Here is an 18,873-nt window from a genome sequence, read left to right as displayed (position 1 = left end):
TCATTAAAAATAAAGCTAGAAGTGGAAAGCGCAAATTCTTCTTTGAGATCCCTGAAGAATTTGCATCATATTGTTGACTTTGGCATTGTCGCTGTACGTTCAATAAGGGATACCATCCGTGATTTCTCCAATATTACTTCGACTTGCGTTGAGGAATTCAACTTCCGTATACGGTGATATTAGTGCATGTTTGAGCTCTAGAACACTGCTAATTGGCAAAATAATTCCACGTCATTAATGAAAATAGGTTATATTGGTAATTTGTTTTTGTCGCATTTTCCCAAAGGAAAACAAAAAACAAACAATTCTAAATTACAATCGTTTTAAGATGTCTTCGATTCCATTCCATGCAATGTCATCGTGGCGTAAAACTTAGCTATACGAGAGTTTCATTTATACGGCGGATGGTCCAAAGAACTTTAAATTAATCCCCTATTGAGTGACGTATACCAAACATATCACCGATACGATAACACAAAGTATGCGTAAAGAGAAAGTAGAATGTGCCTTGATTAGACTGTGCGCCCGTCATAGCTCGACTGATAGCAATTTGTATATATTAGAAAGGTGTATGAGCTAATCACCGATAACAGATAATACATGCCGACAAAGATAAACTTCAACTTGTGATAAAATGTGGTCTTGGAAGTTCTGGGGTTGCGAATAAGTCAGGAAAACACCATGTATAATGGTTAACTTCCTTATCTGAATCACTAGTATGATCACCATAGTTTAACATCAAATAATATTGAAGATAAAAACATAATTTCAGATTAAATGAAAAATGAAGCAGTAAGGATGCATATACAAGGTCTTCAAAAGGACATAAATATATAGTTGAAATAAATATTTGATATATGTTTTGTTGTAACATTAAAATAGAGTGGTCAAAATAAGAAACTATACGAGTTACACGTACAACAGTTTATGTAATACATCCTCAGCTCATTTATCCAAAGGTAAACTACCTGGGGTTATTTTAATCTGTTAATTTGTTTGAAAGTTACAAGACAATATATGCCGTGTAGTAATAGCCGCCCTAATATTTGGCACGGCTTTAATCTTGTTAGCAGTGTACACATTGTATACACGGATTAAAGGGTGTATATAAACTAGATTAGGAACGCCAACTCGACAAACAGCAATAATCAATGGTCTCCTTATAACACAAGCCATTAATATACCTGGTGATTGGAATATGTTTACCTTTACATTGTTCGAGTCTATCACTTTCTTAGATACTGCGATAAATCAAATATTGTCAGGTTAAAGTCATGATAGGGGCACGTTCAGTTATTGAAATGATTCATAGATCAGGCAAATACGATTCCATTCATTAAAATGCTGTCTCACATATTTGACAAATATATAAAACATTTATCTTTTAGATTATAGTATACTATAATGAATACGAAAGTATGTGGTGATCTTCATTAGTATCTTGTCTTCAATATTCATCAATTTAGTAATAATTTGTGCGTACGAAAGCAGTTTGTTTTGCCGAAAGACTAATACTGTAATAATTAAATGTATAAGCCACATTTACAACTTTTTGAAAAAAAAATACGAAAGTATGTGGTGATCTTCATTAGTATCTTGTCTTCAATATTCATCAATTTAGTAATAATATGTGCGTACGAAAGCAGTTTGTTTTGCCGAAAGACTAATACTGTAATAATAAAATGTATACGCCATATTGACAACTTTTTGAAGAAAAAAAACATATCAAGTATGAACAAAAAAAGGACAATTGAAGTATAGTTTGGGAACAGCGCTAATATAATAGCGTCACATTTCAGAATCTAGATGAGTATAGCTATCTTTATAATTATAGACACCGAATATGTACACATGCTCCTTGTTCGTTTCAACGAGGCGTTATGATGTAACCTAACCACTCCCTTCAATATAACGGAACACATTGTACTTCCGGCGGCGAGGACTGCGATCTAGCTTTATGATACTCTTTACAGGTGAGCGTGTAATTAGGAATACGGAAATAATAGGGTCCGGAACATAAAGAATGTTATGTGTAATCGATATCACATCGGGTCGCTAATTATAGGATACGGACAATCAGGTTGTGTCCAGAAAACTGACCCTTGTCCACAACAATGGGGTCGGTGTAAGTAGGTCCCTGCTGTGTTTGGAGAATACAAGTAAAAGGCTCCTGACGCGTATAGTTGTTGTATTACTTGCTTACAAGTAAGTTGATCAGACAAAATGCATTGTGCTTCCTACGTATAGTGATCTGGAAAATGATTCAGTGTTGTTTGTTGGCCAGCTTATTTCTACGACCAGCATACGCCGTGTGCTGTTTTTCATATGTTTTCATCCAGGTTCTTCTGTCAGATATTTCTTTCCGGGTACAATAATCTTCAATTGTCATCGAATGAGTCATTAAATCCAAATTATATCCAAAATAGCACAGTGGTTCCCATGAGTTAATCGTGATTAATAAGCTATCGTCGGTGTGTAAGTATATCATATTAATGCATGTTGCATTAACAATTTATTGCTTTTTTTTCTCCTATTTTTGCGGAGCCACTTTCACATTTTTGTCATTGGTTTATATTTTAACTTTTCATGACGTCACATTTTAGTCAGAGCTCACTAAGATATAAGACTGGCAAATGTCTGATCTATTTATATATTTCCAACATCATTGTCTTTGACTTATATCCAATCAGTTAAATGTACTCCTTGCCCACGTCAACATAAATACTGTATTTAGTTATTGCTATAATATATAACAACACACTGCATACCACTACGCATACGATAATTACAAGTACATATCAATCTTTGGGGATATATTGAATATGCTTTACTATATTTAAGATTAACTTAAAGAACATTCCTTATTTGGTTATACGGAATTAAAAGATTAATCATTACGGGTAAACTGAAATGTTCAATACTAAATGCGTTGTGTTACAGTTCTGAAGAACGACACGAATACATTCTCAATCAATTAATGTCCTGGATTTGCCATTCCTTGCTTTGCTTTTTATACCATGAAGTAAATATTGGCAATACAAAACTTACCGCAAAGATATTCTCCAAACTTTCAAAGTCGGACTTACAGGCTGCCATCTTTTTCGATGACCCGACCTTCCTTACAATTTACATCCAATTGAATAATCCGTAGCAAAGAATCACAATTTGTAACAATCTCTGAAGTTTTAACGCATCCTTGTGTCAGTGCTTCATAGACAAAAATACGACAGGTACTAAACCTATACCCACACTCGTACAACACACGCCAATCAATGGATTAAATAGCTATTACTACAATGCTTATCATGGGGAACGGCTCCAAAACATTTTGTCGGACTGAATAAGCGTAAAACGGGCCAACAAAACAACCTGTTTGTAGTCTATAACTCCAGTGTAAATTAAAATGACCGAAACAATCCTTCTGTGTCTATATACTACAAGCCATAATCAAAATTTACTCAGTCCTACTTCATATACCGAAAAATGCACATACATGTATGTAAAGATTATCCAGATTTCAAAGTGTTGGTGGCTGCGATATTGTTTACACATGGGTATGCTAACCATGCTATTGGTCACTATAAGGTGTTATAACAGCAAGGTATGCCCATGTGTACAAAGCATAGTTATACAGGTATACACATAAAGGTAAAGCTTATAAAACGTGGCGAGTATTGTCAGTTTGATAAATATCTAATCCATATTTTTCCCCTTTTCTATATGCAAACAATGAAATACGTCATAATAACTTTATTGTCATTTGTCAGTTTTCAATTATTATATCTCTTTTATTACAATCGTAATTCTATTAATAACTATATAATTACTGTCTTTCTAAAATGTTATTTGACCATTTAACCTAACAAGACAAAGTCTGTATCTCAAAGCATCATAGAAAGGGACATTGTAAGGCGAAATAAAACAGTGTAACATACACTTAGTGTTTGTAACATATACCCTGTATTTATGTAAAACGAGACTAAAACTGGAAAACGTTTACGGGTATACAGGTATTTTACATGCTTTCACAAAATCGCAAGAAACTGTTTTCTTTCATATTATAGCGTCACATGTTAAATGGAATCTAGACACGTAAATCAAAATTCTGAAAAGAATGTATAAAAATATAGTAAACATTTTTTTTTCAATAAAACTTTCAATGTGTACGATGACCTTGTACTATGGCATTCGCAATATTGTAGTAGCAAACTAAAGCTAATTCTAGTATGGTATCACAGTAAATATCATTGTAAGCAAAACAATTTCATGTCTAGTCTAGCGTTCAAACATGGCATATTGTGAGTTTTAACGAAAAAAAGTTTATAAATATAACGTACGACTTTTACCTATTCCCCAGGAATAATTTATAAACAACTTTCCACTATCCATTAATTATGATCTGATATGAACCAAGCAGTTATAGAACGGCTTTGATTAGACACTCAAACTTTGTTATCAGATGTTAGTAAGAAAACTATAAATACATTTTAAATATAAAAGCTGTTAGCCTTTTGATCCTTTTACGACTTTTGAATTATCGAAAATTAACCCCTATTAGTTAAATTCCGTAACTAGTTCATTCAAGTACATATTTAACTTAACAAAGGTTAAATGCCTGCATGGATATAAGATTTTTATCTGAAGCGTCAAACGATAAATAACTCTAACAGACAGACACTGCTAGATAGGGGGAGTCTAACGATTGTCTTTGCTCGCATGTCAACATCACAAATCATTACGTTATCTCCATATCGAAGTGAGGAAAAATGCTCAGTTCAAGATATGAAATACTAAGTAATAATGACAGACATTTAAATGTTTAGAATGTTTATCAACAACGATACGTGTTATCTGATTAACAAAACAAATGAAATAAGACCTAAATTAACATTTTCGACACAAGCCTCGCATTTCCATCAGGGTGGAGTCTTGCTGTGTTTAGACAGCAATGCAGAAACTGTTATAGGCAATTATAATTTTATTTTGTCAAATAAGTCGGAGTGAATTTATTTGAATATATATTTCAATTTGCCGAGCATGAATTATTTTGGGTAGAAAGATTATCCATTATTATCTCTGTTTATTTATTAACTTAAACATATCTCCATAAAAAACAACAATAAAGAGGGGTCCATATCAATTACTTGACGATTTGTGATGTTTTCCTGACATGTTGGTTAAAACATTCCTAATAATTTTAACATTATTGGTTTAGGATAACAGTGATTTTTTATCATTTGCCTATTGTCGATCAGTTCCTTTGTAGAATACGTCAAGGTCATTCCGTACGAGAAATAAATTGGCAAAATAAAAAACACATATCCGGGTCAATTAGTGCAAAGACATATCGGATGATTCTCTTGTGTCTCCAGGGCTAAGACATACCTTAGTGTTTTGTAAACACTTTACATATACCTTTGGGCATTGATCCAGATCATTGCTATCCAACCATGGTCTACAGTACGTTTCTTAAGCATAATGCCATTTAAGATCTATCATTCATAATAAACCATAATTCGATGATAGAATAAGCATTTTTGACACAGGATTGTTTTGGTTAAGACTTTCAAAATAAAAATTTAGAATTAAACGCCAGTTGAATTGTTGTGATGCAATTGACTCCATGAAGGAGGAATTGTAATTTTAAGGCTATCAGGCAAGGACAAAGTGTAATGACTAAAAATTATAATGGACTTACCTGTGAACCATCCCTGAAGCTGTCAGCCATTTTAAAGGTTTGCATCATTTCCACTTCCTTTTCTTGTAATTCTTCCACGAAATCCTAAACAACGAAAACAGTTGTAAATGACATGAAATTGACCTTCGCGGTGACAAAAAAAGAAACAACAAAATGATTGTAAATACATTTGCAGAAAATCTAAAATATCACTATAAAATATGTATACTATGGATCATTCTTCAGATTGCAGACGAGGATAATTCACTCAGCTACAATGATATCAAAATATACCATGATCACTGCTGATTCATGTACACCATCCTTGGAATTCTCTTGCATAATCGCAGCTGCCAATAATACGTTTCAAAACTGCTTTAAACAAAATGGCTATGTTGGATGACTGTCAACATTCGGAACAAGAAGAGGGACTAGAAAAGAGTTATTCATGCGTAAATATTGGAAAAGCTTCTCCGTGGTTTTTCTTATTCTTAAACCTCAATACAAGAACTAGAAGACAACAGGTTATATGGACCGTGACATCACGTGATGGGGATATCGGAACACACAGGTGGGTATACACATGTAACTGTTGACCTCTTTACACGTTGACATAACAATAAATACCTCAGTACAATACCAAACAATGTTCTATTGAAGATTAAAGATGTACTGACACACATCTCTGTCATGACCTTATATAGCAAAGCCTAACCCTCAGTAAACGAAACTTTATTCCAACAAAACGAAATCCGCGAATTCAGCCAAGTTAAAACACTCGCGAATATTAGCAACCATACATAATGTAGATTAATGTTTGGACTTAATAGTTACTAAATAGTTGCCACGGTTTAAAACATCACTGTTCATGAGTATGATTAACAAGTAATACATATAGCTGTAAGTTTACATTTAATTTAAAAACTGAGTTTAATTGTAAGTTGTAGGTGATCTTGTGCGTCTAAGACACCTTTATTACATGTCCTTAGGGTTTGAACGTATCCACATAATCTTATGGGCCTAAAGGGCAAAGCAATTTTGATCATACCACAATGAAAGTGAATGAATGTCATTTATAATGCATGTCTTTAAAGACTTGAGAACGTCTTGTTTTCAGTTGAACTTCAAATACGTATCATTATCATCGTCTTACTTTGTATTCTCTGTGCTGTATTTCAGGATCCTCTCGAGAAGATTGGAGATCCTGAGACTTCTCGATGGCTGTATCAAGCCACTGGTCGAGGTCTTGGAGAGAGTTGTAGAACTCTTCCAGATCGTCTGCCATCTTTCCAAGTCGTTTACAACGACTTCTTGTCTCGCCAAATGCCTAGAGGATCAAGTGAATATGTATATTTAAGAACCGGGTTAAGAGTGTAAGATCATAGAGTTAAACATCGCAAAGAAAGCAAATAATACAATAATGACAATAAGATTCAATGCAAATACGATTTTTTTTTTATTATCTTTGAAAAAGTGTTTTATATTGTGTGTTGCATGCGTGTTATTTTCAATATTCAGTAGTTCAATATTTTAAAGTTTAAACTATTAGTTAGTTCGACATCTAAGAAAAGATTCACCACATATTTTATACATTGTGTAATTATTATCCATCAGACATGTTTTCTATTGCACTCTAAAAAACGATCTGTGTCATACAGTACTATTTCTGAATTGTATATGAATTTTACATACCGCATCGAAGCGCACTCTGAGATCCGAAACATTGAAGCGCAGCTTCTGCAGCTGTTGGGCGCCATCTTCCTTCATCTGAGATTTATTGTTTTCAATTAGCTCCTCAGATTGCTTAATGGATGATGTAACTTCCGGTTCATGTTTTTCAACCTCTACCCTCAGAGCCTGAAATCACAAAATAAGTTTCTCGTTGAGTCGTCCATAAAGAAGAGAGAACAACCTCACGGCTAATTAATTCATTCCAAATATTTTTTCCAGTTTTTGAAAAAACAGCACGATCCAATACGCGAAAACAAATCCAATTACAAGAAATGCATACGACATATTGAAGCAGAAAGCATATCAGCTGGTAAGACCTCGGGGCACTTTTTGTAAATGGGGAAGGAGTTTTGTTTCCTATACATGTTATCCTAATCCTATGAATACACCACATTAGAACCTGTGCAGAGTATACCTGTGGACAGTAATTGTACCGGAAGGGGTCTCCAGCTGTGAAAACACAAACCTATCGATAATGGTGGATTGTTAACCATCACAACAATGGAGTAGGTAAAACTCTTCACATAATCACTCCATCGTTTGTAGTAAACAACTTGACTAGTATGGTTGGTGACACATACGTTCTCAGTGACTCCCAATCACTTACAATGTTCAGATAACGTGATAGAGTAGTAAAAATCCTATTTCACTAAACGAATGAAGACATTTCCCTCTTAAAAGTTCTATGATTTTCTGCTCCATTTGTGGTTGTTTAAGAAGATCGTTGAAAACTTACTTGATCTTATTTCCTGATAGAAGTAATACGTTAGCAATATGTACTGATGACTCCTAACTTGGGTCAATTCACAGGTTAATTACAAAGTTCAGACTACATTTTCACCGCTGAAAGTCTTTATCACTTATAATTAATTCGCTTATGCTCCTCTATGGACAAATCTGAACATACATTTCAAGATCACACAGCAAAAAGTTCACTTCAATAAACATCAACGACTTTATATTATATAAATAATCCTCAATGTGTATGCATTGTCCTATCTTCGGAATCTCTAAACAAAGGGATTGTACTGTTTTCAGAGCACATTTTTTTGCATCCTCAAACGTTTGAACCCTTTCATCCTTATCAGTAAATGAATAATCGTTAAATTCTAGAGAGAACGTCCAAACTGAATAGAATCACAAGTATAGCATCACGCAAACTAGTCTATTACTTTGAAGTTTTCAAGCATTCGAAACTTCTATGTTCACATCTTCAAGAATTCAATAGTTGCCATGGTTATCGGCAGAATGGAGATCCAATGCTGCAAACAAAAATAACTCCAAAATTGCACAATCGTCAGTAGGTAGTCACGCCGACCACTATGAACTACCAAGTTTACCAGCTTTAAGGTAAAATGCACTTATAACGAGTCCACATCAATGGGTACGTCCTAGGTGTAAAATCTATTGTTGTACCTAATGTATATAGCCCACTTTACCTACTTTATCATAAACCTATTGTTCAAAATACGTTTTCCTTTCTTTTGTCTCCCGTACCCGACAGGATATACCATCACAAAAGAACGTCGGCTCTCAATGTCTTAGCATCCACATAAAATCCTCGTGAGGGCGAGAAAGATCTCATAAAGAGTCTTTGTATACATTCATCAATAATATACACATGATATGGTATCTGCAGCATCGTAGACAATGATAAGCTTTAGAGAACCCTCCGTCGGGTAGCCAGGTACCCGCGAGTGCCGTAAAGAGGCGATAAAGAAGCATTTCTTGCGTGTAAGTGTAGATTCTGGCCTTAATGACTGATAGATTGTACAGTAAATATTGTCCATAAACTCGTATTCCTAGCTGTGACTGCAATAACATTTGCCAAAGTATATTCAACTTGATCCAACACGATTTTCTATCTGATACTCACTATATATCAAAGGTCATTCTATGAATATAAGAGTTCATTCTAGACCATATCTATTGAAAACCTGTTGACATAAAAAGCAATGCATCTTAAATACATGGAAAAAGGTTATTGGTAAATATTTATCCAAAATTAACCATACTTTACATGATAGGTAAACTCTAGGAAGCATATGACCTCGTTAGGTCAAATGTGTGATGAAGCTGAAACTTACATGGTCCTGACCTAATCATCCAATGGCGTTGGTTCAAACAGACAAAATACACCAAATGTAAGTGTCATGGAAACATTCGTGCCTCACGGACATTATAAAGTAATCAGAGGACGTAATGTGTTGAGGTCAACCGTGATTGGAAATAATATTTAGGGTAATCTACACTTAATCAACCCGAGAAGGGAAAGTTTAGAACCTAAAATGGATATAGATGTAACTTTCGTTAAAAAATAATTGCAAAAAGATCGCAAGCCCTTTGTTATCGCATCATACAACTACATCTGTATATCGCCATCCTAGAACTCACCCTAACAACCAAGCGAACTGAAGACATAGTAAACAAATAGTAAACACGAAACGAAACACCAAAATAGTATGAACAAAATACTCCAAAAGCCTTAAATTCATTATTTCAAAAAAAATAACTATCTTTTCATTTTATCACATTTTTACGCTGTTGCAAAGCAGAATTTCTGGAAAAAAAGAGTAAATATCTAAGTAGTTTACTTATCGAACAAAAGTAATGGATGGGTGTCAATTACCTTGAACAAGAAACAAACCAGACCACTATTATTATAAGATGTAATTGAAACGATGACCTCAAAATAATGATAATCAACGTTTCACTGGTTTCTAGTATTATTCTATACCGGTATTACATAAGCATGTAGTAATAAATTAAATCATAATCTGCGATGTTTTGCCTGTCAACGGAGATACGACTAAAGTCTTAACGACATTATTTTCCCACAAAAATAAATCCAAGAGCATGCCTCTTATTAAAACAAGGCCATATTTTACTATTAAAAACCACAATAATCCTACATCATTAACAACGGAAAGATAACTGAGACAAGCAAATGAAGTGAATTAAAATAATAAAACCCAAACTACATCGAAATAATTAAGAAATTTAGACAAACGACAACACATGTCCTTAAACACACATAACAGCTTCAATAAAACATGTACAGGGCCTCTGTAAGTGTGGTAGAAACTAAATTTAGAGATGTTTTGACGGATTACCGGAATGTTACCACACGGCCTTTTACAGTAGCTAGGATGTTTATTCTCTGACATCATGTATGTTTTAAAAAATGTAGCAAACGAGAAAAACTACGGGATGATGTCGATACCATAAGGAATAAATGTCCATTAAGGTTTAAACCGGTAAACGCCTCCTCAACGCGAACAGATACTTGTTAAATTCTTCGTATAATTATGATATAAAATGAATTCAAAATTTGAATTCAAATTCATTGACGGATACTTTCTCTGGTTGTATCTTATCTGATGTACATTAGCTATTAGTTTTAAACTGACGCTCCGGCTATCTAGTTTAACCTGCGTTCAATAATTTAAATAGAGACGTCCTCTAACATTGAAATGAGCCATTATATGATTGAAGCTATATATATCATCCTAGCCTTTCCCAATCTAAATAAGTAATGATATCTTTATATTTATAAAGTTTTGTGACTGCGAAAATTTCTCGACATTTATAACTTTTATGAAATGTAAACATGAAGCGTATTATGATAACCCATGGTAACGTTCCGCTGTACAGCCTTCCAATCACAATTCCGGTAATAAGTAAATTGGACAAATAAACATGTATCAAGATCTAAAACACCGGAAACACTTTTAACAATAAAAATAACAAATGCTTATACTTACTCATGCATGTGATGCAGATGATGATAACGGTTTGGTATGGTTACATACCGCTACAGGTAAGTTACCTATGTGTAACTGTATACATACACAAAATGGTACAAGGGTCTGTACCATGACGGGAGAAATTGATTCATCTTAAGGTGAGACTAGTATACTTGTCCCTACCGTAACGCCATCACATTCATTATGTGATACCTGGTGACTACCTGCCGGGGGACATACAGGTAAGTACACCTGGTCAACGTGCGCTGTCAGGAACAAATTACCTCTACTTACACATAACTCATAACAAATAACATATCGCACAGAAATGGGTGGAGACTGGAGAGGTTACAAATTGGAATGTTTACCCGACAATTGATTGAGGTATATCATTTCTGTTCTTGTATAGACGTTTTCTGTTATTGTATAGACGTTTAGGATGAAATGCAAAAACAGAAATCTAACCCTTCGCGTTGTTTTAGACACATTATGAATATACGACGCGTCAAACGCTTAACCTTTGCAACATATTTTTGAATATCGAATTACCGTACTTTACAGAACCAATGATAAGATGGTATTCAACCGTATTCAACCGTAAATCAAAGAAGTGAATATTGGTTTCGAAATTGATTAATGAGACTTTTTTGACAATCAAGTTTTAGTAATAATATTAAAAATCCCACATGTTAACTTGTTATAACACTATAATCAATAATCTCTAATGCTATTATCAATCGGAAAGGTGATGTGTTCACCTTTGACGTCTGCCAACTAATAGTGCCAATGCAACATTGAAAATTCAGGTAAGGGGAAACAACTCGTTTTCGAAAAAAATAAAACACAATCAAAAACTGCAAATGGAACATAACTCGACCCTTCATTTTATATTCCGGATAGCTTAGAAAGTTTGAAGAATGCACTGGAATGTAACATAATACTAACACACGAGTGAACATATTGCTTAAAACTTTCAGCTTCATCTCCGATTTCATCGTATCACATTGGAAACACAATTACTGTCGATGAAATAAATCCCAACAGTGCTTAAAAACAGGCAAAAACCAAAATATCATTACCTTTTATCGGAACTTCATATGTTGATAAGAAGAAGTCAACAATCCTATACCAAATGGCAATATCTTGAATTAACAACGATTATTATAAGCACAGATATATATATATAATCCTTACAAAACTAATTGCTTACCTCAGTGGCATCCTTCTGAAGACGAATACGTTCAAGACGCTGGCTAGGTTTCTGCCTTGACACGAGTGCCTGTTCTATTCCATGTAGCCATTCCGAGTTCTCCCTGATATCCACCAAAGCTTTGACAACTTCTTCGTCAGATCCTAGAACAACACAGCCTGAGTCAGGATCCATCTTCACCTTAGAGTTCATTGTCAGAAACCCGTTGGCTAGCGCATCCCGCAGAGACATTTTGTGATCATTTGGTGCACAGAAGTCAGTAGTTCTTGGGTTTACTTTACCAGAGTCGATTAGCTCCTTCAATGTGACAGAAGAGTCTATGAATTGGTCAGGACGAATTCCTGCGTCAATCACTCCACGTGCAATAGCCTCAGCTAAGGACAATTTCTGTCCGGTGTTAGGGTCTATCACAGTTCCAGTAGCCGGATCAAATCGTCCTGACGCTACCAAAGTTCCTAGCGAAACGATATTATCATTGTCTTTGTCGACAACGAAGACATTGTCAAGGTTAAGAAGACCTTGATCAATTGCTTCTTGTATAGAGATAGGCTTAGCCCTTGAACTCGAAACAAATTCTCCTGTTGTAGGATCGATAAAGCCATCATCAATAGCTTGCTGTAGCGACAACTTGTCTAGTGCGTCTAGCAAAGATGCGGCAGCCACTGGGTCGACTTTTTCGGTCTTCATGGCTGCGGTAAGTTGCATTACTTCCGCTGTTCTTGGATGCCGGTATTCGCCTTGTTGAACGTTAAGAATTCCAGCCTTGATTGCTTCTTCCAAGGTCAATGTTCCATCAGAGTATGGAGATTTTACAGCTGGAACACTGGTGTCTATCAGTTTTTGAAGTCGCTCTAGAGTTTGCGCCGTTCGCGCCATTTCCTCAGGATCCAAACGACATTTTACAACACCTACTTTCTCTGCTTGCGAAAGTGAAAGTAGTTCACCTGTCAGTGGGTTACAATACTGCGCAGTTGCTGGGTCATATCGACCTTCCTCCATTGCTGTAGCTAGACTGATTAATTTCTGGGATGGCATATCGTAGAGGAAGATCAGATTAGGGTCCACAAGTTTCTGTGAAATGGCAGCTTGAAGCGATAACGTATGGCCGCTCTTTGGATCTGTAACTAAACCAGTCTCAGGGTCGAATCTACCCGAATCAATCAATTCGCCCAGGCTGTTTTCTTTGTATGCTTCAAGAATTTCTTTCAAAAGTTCTGGTTCTAATAAGTTTCTGGAAGCAGCTTGTTCTAATGATAATTTTTCTCCATTGTGAGTTTTGAATTCACACTTTGCGAAGTCAATAATATCTTTCTCGAATGCCTCTTCTAGTGAGATGGGAAGATTATCGCTGGGATCTATAACAGTTTTCTCATTCGGATCAAAATGTTTTCTAACTTTGTCGTACATAGCACGATTAGGATTCTTTCGGAGCCCGTCAAGTTCATCGAAACCATCCATAGCATCACCATCGCCAGAAACGAATTTTTGCTGTTTAACCTGCAGCTGCTGAACGGTAAGCACTTCATCGGGGTTGGCTTTGTCCGAAGACCGTAATGGCACACATTTAACAAGTCCTTGCCTGATAGCATCCTCAAGCGGAATTTCCTCGCCGGTATGAGGATTCCTATAGATAGAGTTTACCTTATCAATATAGCCATCGATGATAGCCTGTTTGAGCGACACCTCCTGACCGGTGGTAGGGTCGATAACTCCAGTTACCTTGTAAGACACATCTGTTAGCTCAACAAAAGTGTACGGTGTACTGCCGTCATAGCCATCAAAAAGCGCCGGGTCGGCTACAAGATATCCATTCCGCACAGCTTCCAAAAAGTCAACTTCTTCACCCGTTACGATGTTTCGGTATTTTCCGGACCTAGGATCCAATATTCCAGCGGAAATAGCTTCCTTAACACCGATCCATTCTCCTGTCCGTGGATCAACAACGCCTGCCACAGGGTATATTTTCGTATCCATGGTGTTCCTAAGGGGAGAGAATCCCTCCCCATTCATTCCGCCGTTTGTCAAATGTTCCCTATAATCCACTTGGATCAGTCCCTTTTGTATTGCCTCTGGTATTGACATTGTTTCTCCCGTGTCTGGGTTTATATATTTCCCATGAACCGGATCGAGGATACCCTGAGACATGGCTTGGAACACACTCATTTTTTGCCGTGTCCGGGGGTCTAGGACTCCCGTCATGACGAAAGAGGAACTTTCTTCAATAGAATCAGGGATGTCAGCTGTAGATTCGCCGGTGGTGGCTACCGAAGCAACACGTTTCAGTTGTCTCCTCTTTCTAGGTGGAGCCACAGGTCTTCCGCCCTTCTGGCGCTCATGGATATAGATCTCCGATTTGATTGAACTCCATACTGTTTCTTTTGTTGTTATATCAATATCTACCAACGGTAATGTTCTAAAAAATAACAGCAAAAAATAAATTTACAAATACGTACATACAATAACATAACATCTGCATAATGTCAAGCAAGAACAACGATGTTGGTAAGAAGCATTACTAATAAATATTCATTGAAGTATATCATCATTTATAAATAAAATAAAATTGTTGCAATTCTGCTTTTGAAATTGAAAACATACCTTTGGAAATACGCTCTTGAACAGAATTGGTTTCCTACTTCTGTACTTTCCCGGATGAGAAGTTTCTCCTGTTCTCTCTGGGATGCTACATGCTCCTTATATGATTTAGCATATGAAAGAAGATCCTGTAAATAAATAACCCTGTTAGTATCCACGGGATCATCGTGATGTTTCTTATGTATTTACACTCAGACGAATAAAAATTATCTACAGAATAAAACACTTAGAATGTTTACAAGGAAGAAGAATAGAAATCGAGTGAAGAAAAAATGAGCGAATGAGAAAAAAATGCATATTTAAAGTTCATATCCCATATCTGTGATTTAGTGTCTCTATCTTCTTAAAGAAAAGTTATATTGCATGATTACACAAATAAGTACCAATATAGGACCAAGGGGAAATAACTGTATTTACCTTGTAATGGGTTAAGACCTTGCCATTACAGCGCCATCTTTGTGCTGAACCATTCGTAGAGTCGTTATCCCCTGATAGATATCAAACACAGTTACATCCACCGTATCAATCATCAGTAATAACATATCTCACATATGTTGTTACAAATTGAATGTAAACATTATACATTATATAAAATGTAAGTAATACATTTCTTTTGTGAGCATTCCGTGGCTTATCCGAGAACTTTCGTACCAAGTGTAACATTGGTAAATTAAAATCATAAAAATGCGAAATACTGTGAAATTCGTAAACATGTATATACATTAACAGTACATAACTCTCATTTCAATAAACTATACCTAAAATACCTAAGATCTTTCTTTTTGTTTGGTTTAAATTTCATTTGGTAAGGTACCAACCTGGTTTGACCTGACTTAGGACCTTGCGAAAGTTGGTGACGTTAGCCATCATATCTCTATAGTCAGGGTCATCTGCTGTGTGTGGTCGTAATAGTTGTACGGCCTCATTCATCAACTTCATCAGATCAGCTTTTTGGGAGGTAGAAATGTTTCCCATCTGACAACATGTAGATATTTAGAATGAAATCATGGAATGTATAATGTTAGAATCATTCAACTTTATGTGTAACGTACATTTTCACTTGTAAGTCGTTACGAATTATAGATATATTAAAGAATATAATCTCATGTGATTAGCAAACTGATCTTTAGCGGAAAAGCGAAAGAACGTGTAACTTTATAAAGAAATCATGCTATTCTGATCTTTTGCGGATAAGCGAAAGAAGGTGTTACTTTATAAATAAATAAATCATGCTATAATGATCTTCAGCTGAGAAGCGAAAGAACATGTAACTTTATAAATGAATAAATAAATCATGCTATTTCCATAACATTTGACCTAGTCTGAACTCAACTGACCTCTGAAGATGGCGTGTCATCAATGCTGTTTGTGATGAATTGCGTAAGTTGGGTGCGCAGACGTTTCAAAGTTGTATCCCAATGGACAATCATCTGCTCCTTTACCCTGGAGAAGAAGAGAGGTGAGTACAACAGTAAGAAAGAAGACATTCATGAAGCTTTCCTTTACATCAAATCTTGCTTTGAAATTCATAGTATTGGAAGATAACATTCAGATATTGGATCTTTCTTCTGCTTAGTTATCGTTATCGAATACTAAAGATAGTAATACATTAAAATCTTATTAGTATTTTTATTTTTACCTGTGTGCCTCTACGACAGCCTTCTTTTCGGGAGGAGGAATTACAAGTATAACACCAGGTACGTCTGCCTCTGCGCCGGATTTACTTCGTATCTGTCACAAGTAAAATATCGAGGGATAGTTTGGAGATTTAGAATTTTGTATTACATCATCAATAGTTCATCATTTTATGTGTTACGTAACTGCACTGAGAGAGCCCACTTACCTGCCATCTTTCGGGATCCGAGTTGTCCAAGAGAAAACACTCTTCGCCGACAGCAAGATTTATCTAAAATTGAAAATGGATAATAGAAAACGACTTTCCAAATAAGTATACCGTTGCTATTTAAATAAATGTCTGAACAAGATCTTTCATTTTTTTTATTTTCAGAAAAAATAATCTATTGGAAACAAAGCAGATATATGCCCTTGTCACATGGCTACTGACAAAATCATGTCCTAAACCTATTATGAGACTACGTTATCATATTACAACCTACATAACCACATGACGTAACGTGATACACACCTCCTGGTGTTTGTAGTCCACCAGAGATTTAACTTTGGTGGGGTAGACGGGTGAATCTCGTCGGAGATGTACAGGATAGATTGAAGTACTGGTGTCACTGAGGCGGTCCACACGGCCCTGGAAATCCAACAGTCGTCTGGTGACGTCCTGGAAAAGATGGAAAGTCCAGAATTGCATTTAGTGAATTAAATAAGGTTTCATACGAATAATAATCAAGAACGTTAAGTTCCATCAATCAATTAATCAACAGTAAACGATGACGTCATACCTTTAAGTGGTTTGTGAAGACTTCTGGTTCTCTCGTCTCGACCTTTGCCCTCATACTTTCACTGTTCATTAACCCCATATAGTTCTTCATGTCTTCGTCCAGGAATTGGACGTCATGGTAATACTGCCGACATAAAATCATAATTCAAATGTTTTTAGAGGGGGAAATAGCCATGAGTAGTGTTGTTTGGGATGTTTAGACAAATAATGTGCTCAGGGAGTAAAATTATTCTAAATAAAAATCGACATTACAAATTTCACGGTGAACATCGTCAGTCTACAGGGATGACTAACAAAGTATTACATCATACATTATCATTGCCTATTTATCTTAATTTTATTAATGCACTCCTCGATTTATCATATCACAAAATACGGTAATTACAAATCTTACAATTTGTTTTTCGTCACAAACATATTTAACAGTGTGAATCTAAAGTACAACTTTGAATTTAGTAATTAAATTACATTGATCAGTTCATTATCACTGATCATACACCATGACTTTTTATATATTTCTTTGATTTCTGAATACGGTTATTATATCATCGAACAGGTGACCTACCCTGTGGTATTCCCCAGCATGACGTATGTGTTGGTGTATACAGCTGGATACCTCCGACAGCCAGTCCCAGCTATGACGTAACGCGTACACACATTCCTGTGTAAACAATAACATGATTTTGTTTTAAAAATATGACTTTGCAGACTCTTGTTTCCAAACGTATTGTTTAAACAATATCATATCGGTCAATAAGGGGTGTGAAACACACACCCTTTATAAAAAAATAATATCAAAGCTTGGAGTACAAAAATGACACTATATCCGTTCGTAAATCACATTTTCATTCTTGATCAATAGTTATGGAACAATTAATGAGTTGCAAAAACTCCATCTTGTTATCGGGGTATAAAATCAAACACCAATTGCGGTTATTGTGCAACTGAATGTACAGAGAATATGTGTTTTGTTGCCTATATATTGAACTGATACTTGTAAGGGACAACACCTCTTGGTTTGCGGACAATCAATGACCAATTAATTGATGATACATGTAGTGATACTACAGAATTCTCGGCGATCAGTTCAATAACATGGATTGAAAGTAATGTATGATGATTGGCCACATTCTTGTCCGATTAAATTATACCTTACCTTGTGCATGCGCGCCGACGCAGCGACGTCATCTTCTCTGTAGACGCTCTCGAAAACCTTCGGTCGTTCAGTCAGATAGAGCGCCCTCTCCTCGAACTCTGATTGGACGTTTTGTAGGATATCTTCCACCTCATTTACATAAAGCAACGTCTCCAAGCATCGCTTCTTCTGTAATGCCTGATCCTAGAAGGGCGAGTAACGAATAAAATTAAGAATTTATTTCGTTTGACATATTTTTGTACAATGCTTCTTTTTAAATGATGGTATCATGACAGGTATAATGGGAATATCATCGTACGCACTGAACGGTTGAATGGTGAGACAATGAATAGTCAACATTTCTGT

The 18,873-nt window shown here is 35.7% G+C and overlaps 1 protein-coding gene across 9 annotated transcripts in view; it reads right to left on the bottom strand.

Annotated features, from left to right (window-relative positions):
• The window catches only part of LOC138310371 (microtubule-actin cross-linking factor 1, isoforms 6/7-like), a 116,578-nt gene that overhangs the window by 50,975 nt on the left and 46,730 nt on the right, over positions 1-18,873 (bottom strand). For all 9 annotated transcript variants that reach the window (XM_069251568.1, XM_069251565.1, XM_069251564.1 and 6 more), the window contains 14 exons: positions 18,529-18,711; positions 17,938-18,033; positions 17,374-17,496; positions 17,106-17,252; positions 16,803-16,865; positions 16,599-16,690; positions 16,297-16,402; positions 15,778-15,934; positions 15,377-15,447; positions 14,963-15,087; positions 12,365-14,777; positions 7,370-7,534; positions 6,831-7,004; positions 5,699-5,782 (listed from right to left, as the gene is read on the bottom strand). In XM_069251568.1, the coding sequence (XP_069107669.1) occupies positions 5,699-5,782; positions 6,831-7,004; positions 7,370-7,534; positions 12,365-14,777; positions 14,963-15,087; positions 15,377-15,447; positions 15,778-15,934; positions 16,297-16,402; positions 16,599-16,690; positions 16,803-16,865; positions 17,106-17,252; positions 17,374-17,496; positions 17,938-18,033; positions 18,529-18,711 (3,999 nt within the window). The remainder of the gene's footprint in view (positions 1-5,698; positions 5,783-6,830; positions 7,005-7,369; positions 7,535-12,364; positions 14,778-14,962; positions 15,088-15,376; positions 15,448-15,777; positions 15,935-16,296; positions 16,403-16,598; positions 16,691-16,802; positions 16,866-17,105; positions 17,253-17,373; positions 17,497-17,937; positions 18,034-18,528; positions 18,712-18,873) is intronic.

This window comes from Argopecten irradians, chromosome 16, assembly GCF_041381155.1.
Source record: "Argopecten irradians isolate NY chromosome 16, Ai_NY, whole genome shotgun sequence".
In the NCBI taxonomy this organism is placed as follows: Eukaryota; Metazoa; Mollusca; class Bivalvia; order Pectinida; family Pectinidae; genus Argopecten; species Argopecten irradians.
This window is presented reverse-complemented; position numbering and strand designations above follow the sequence as displayed.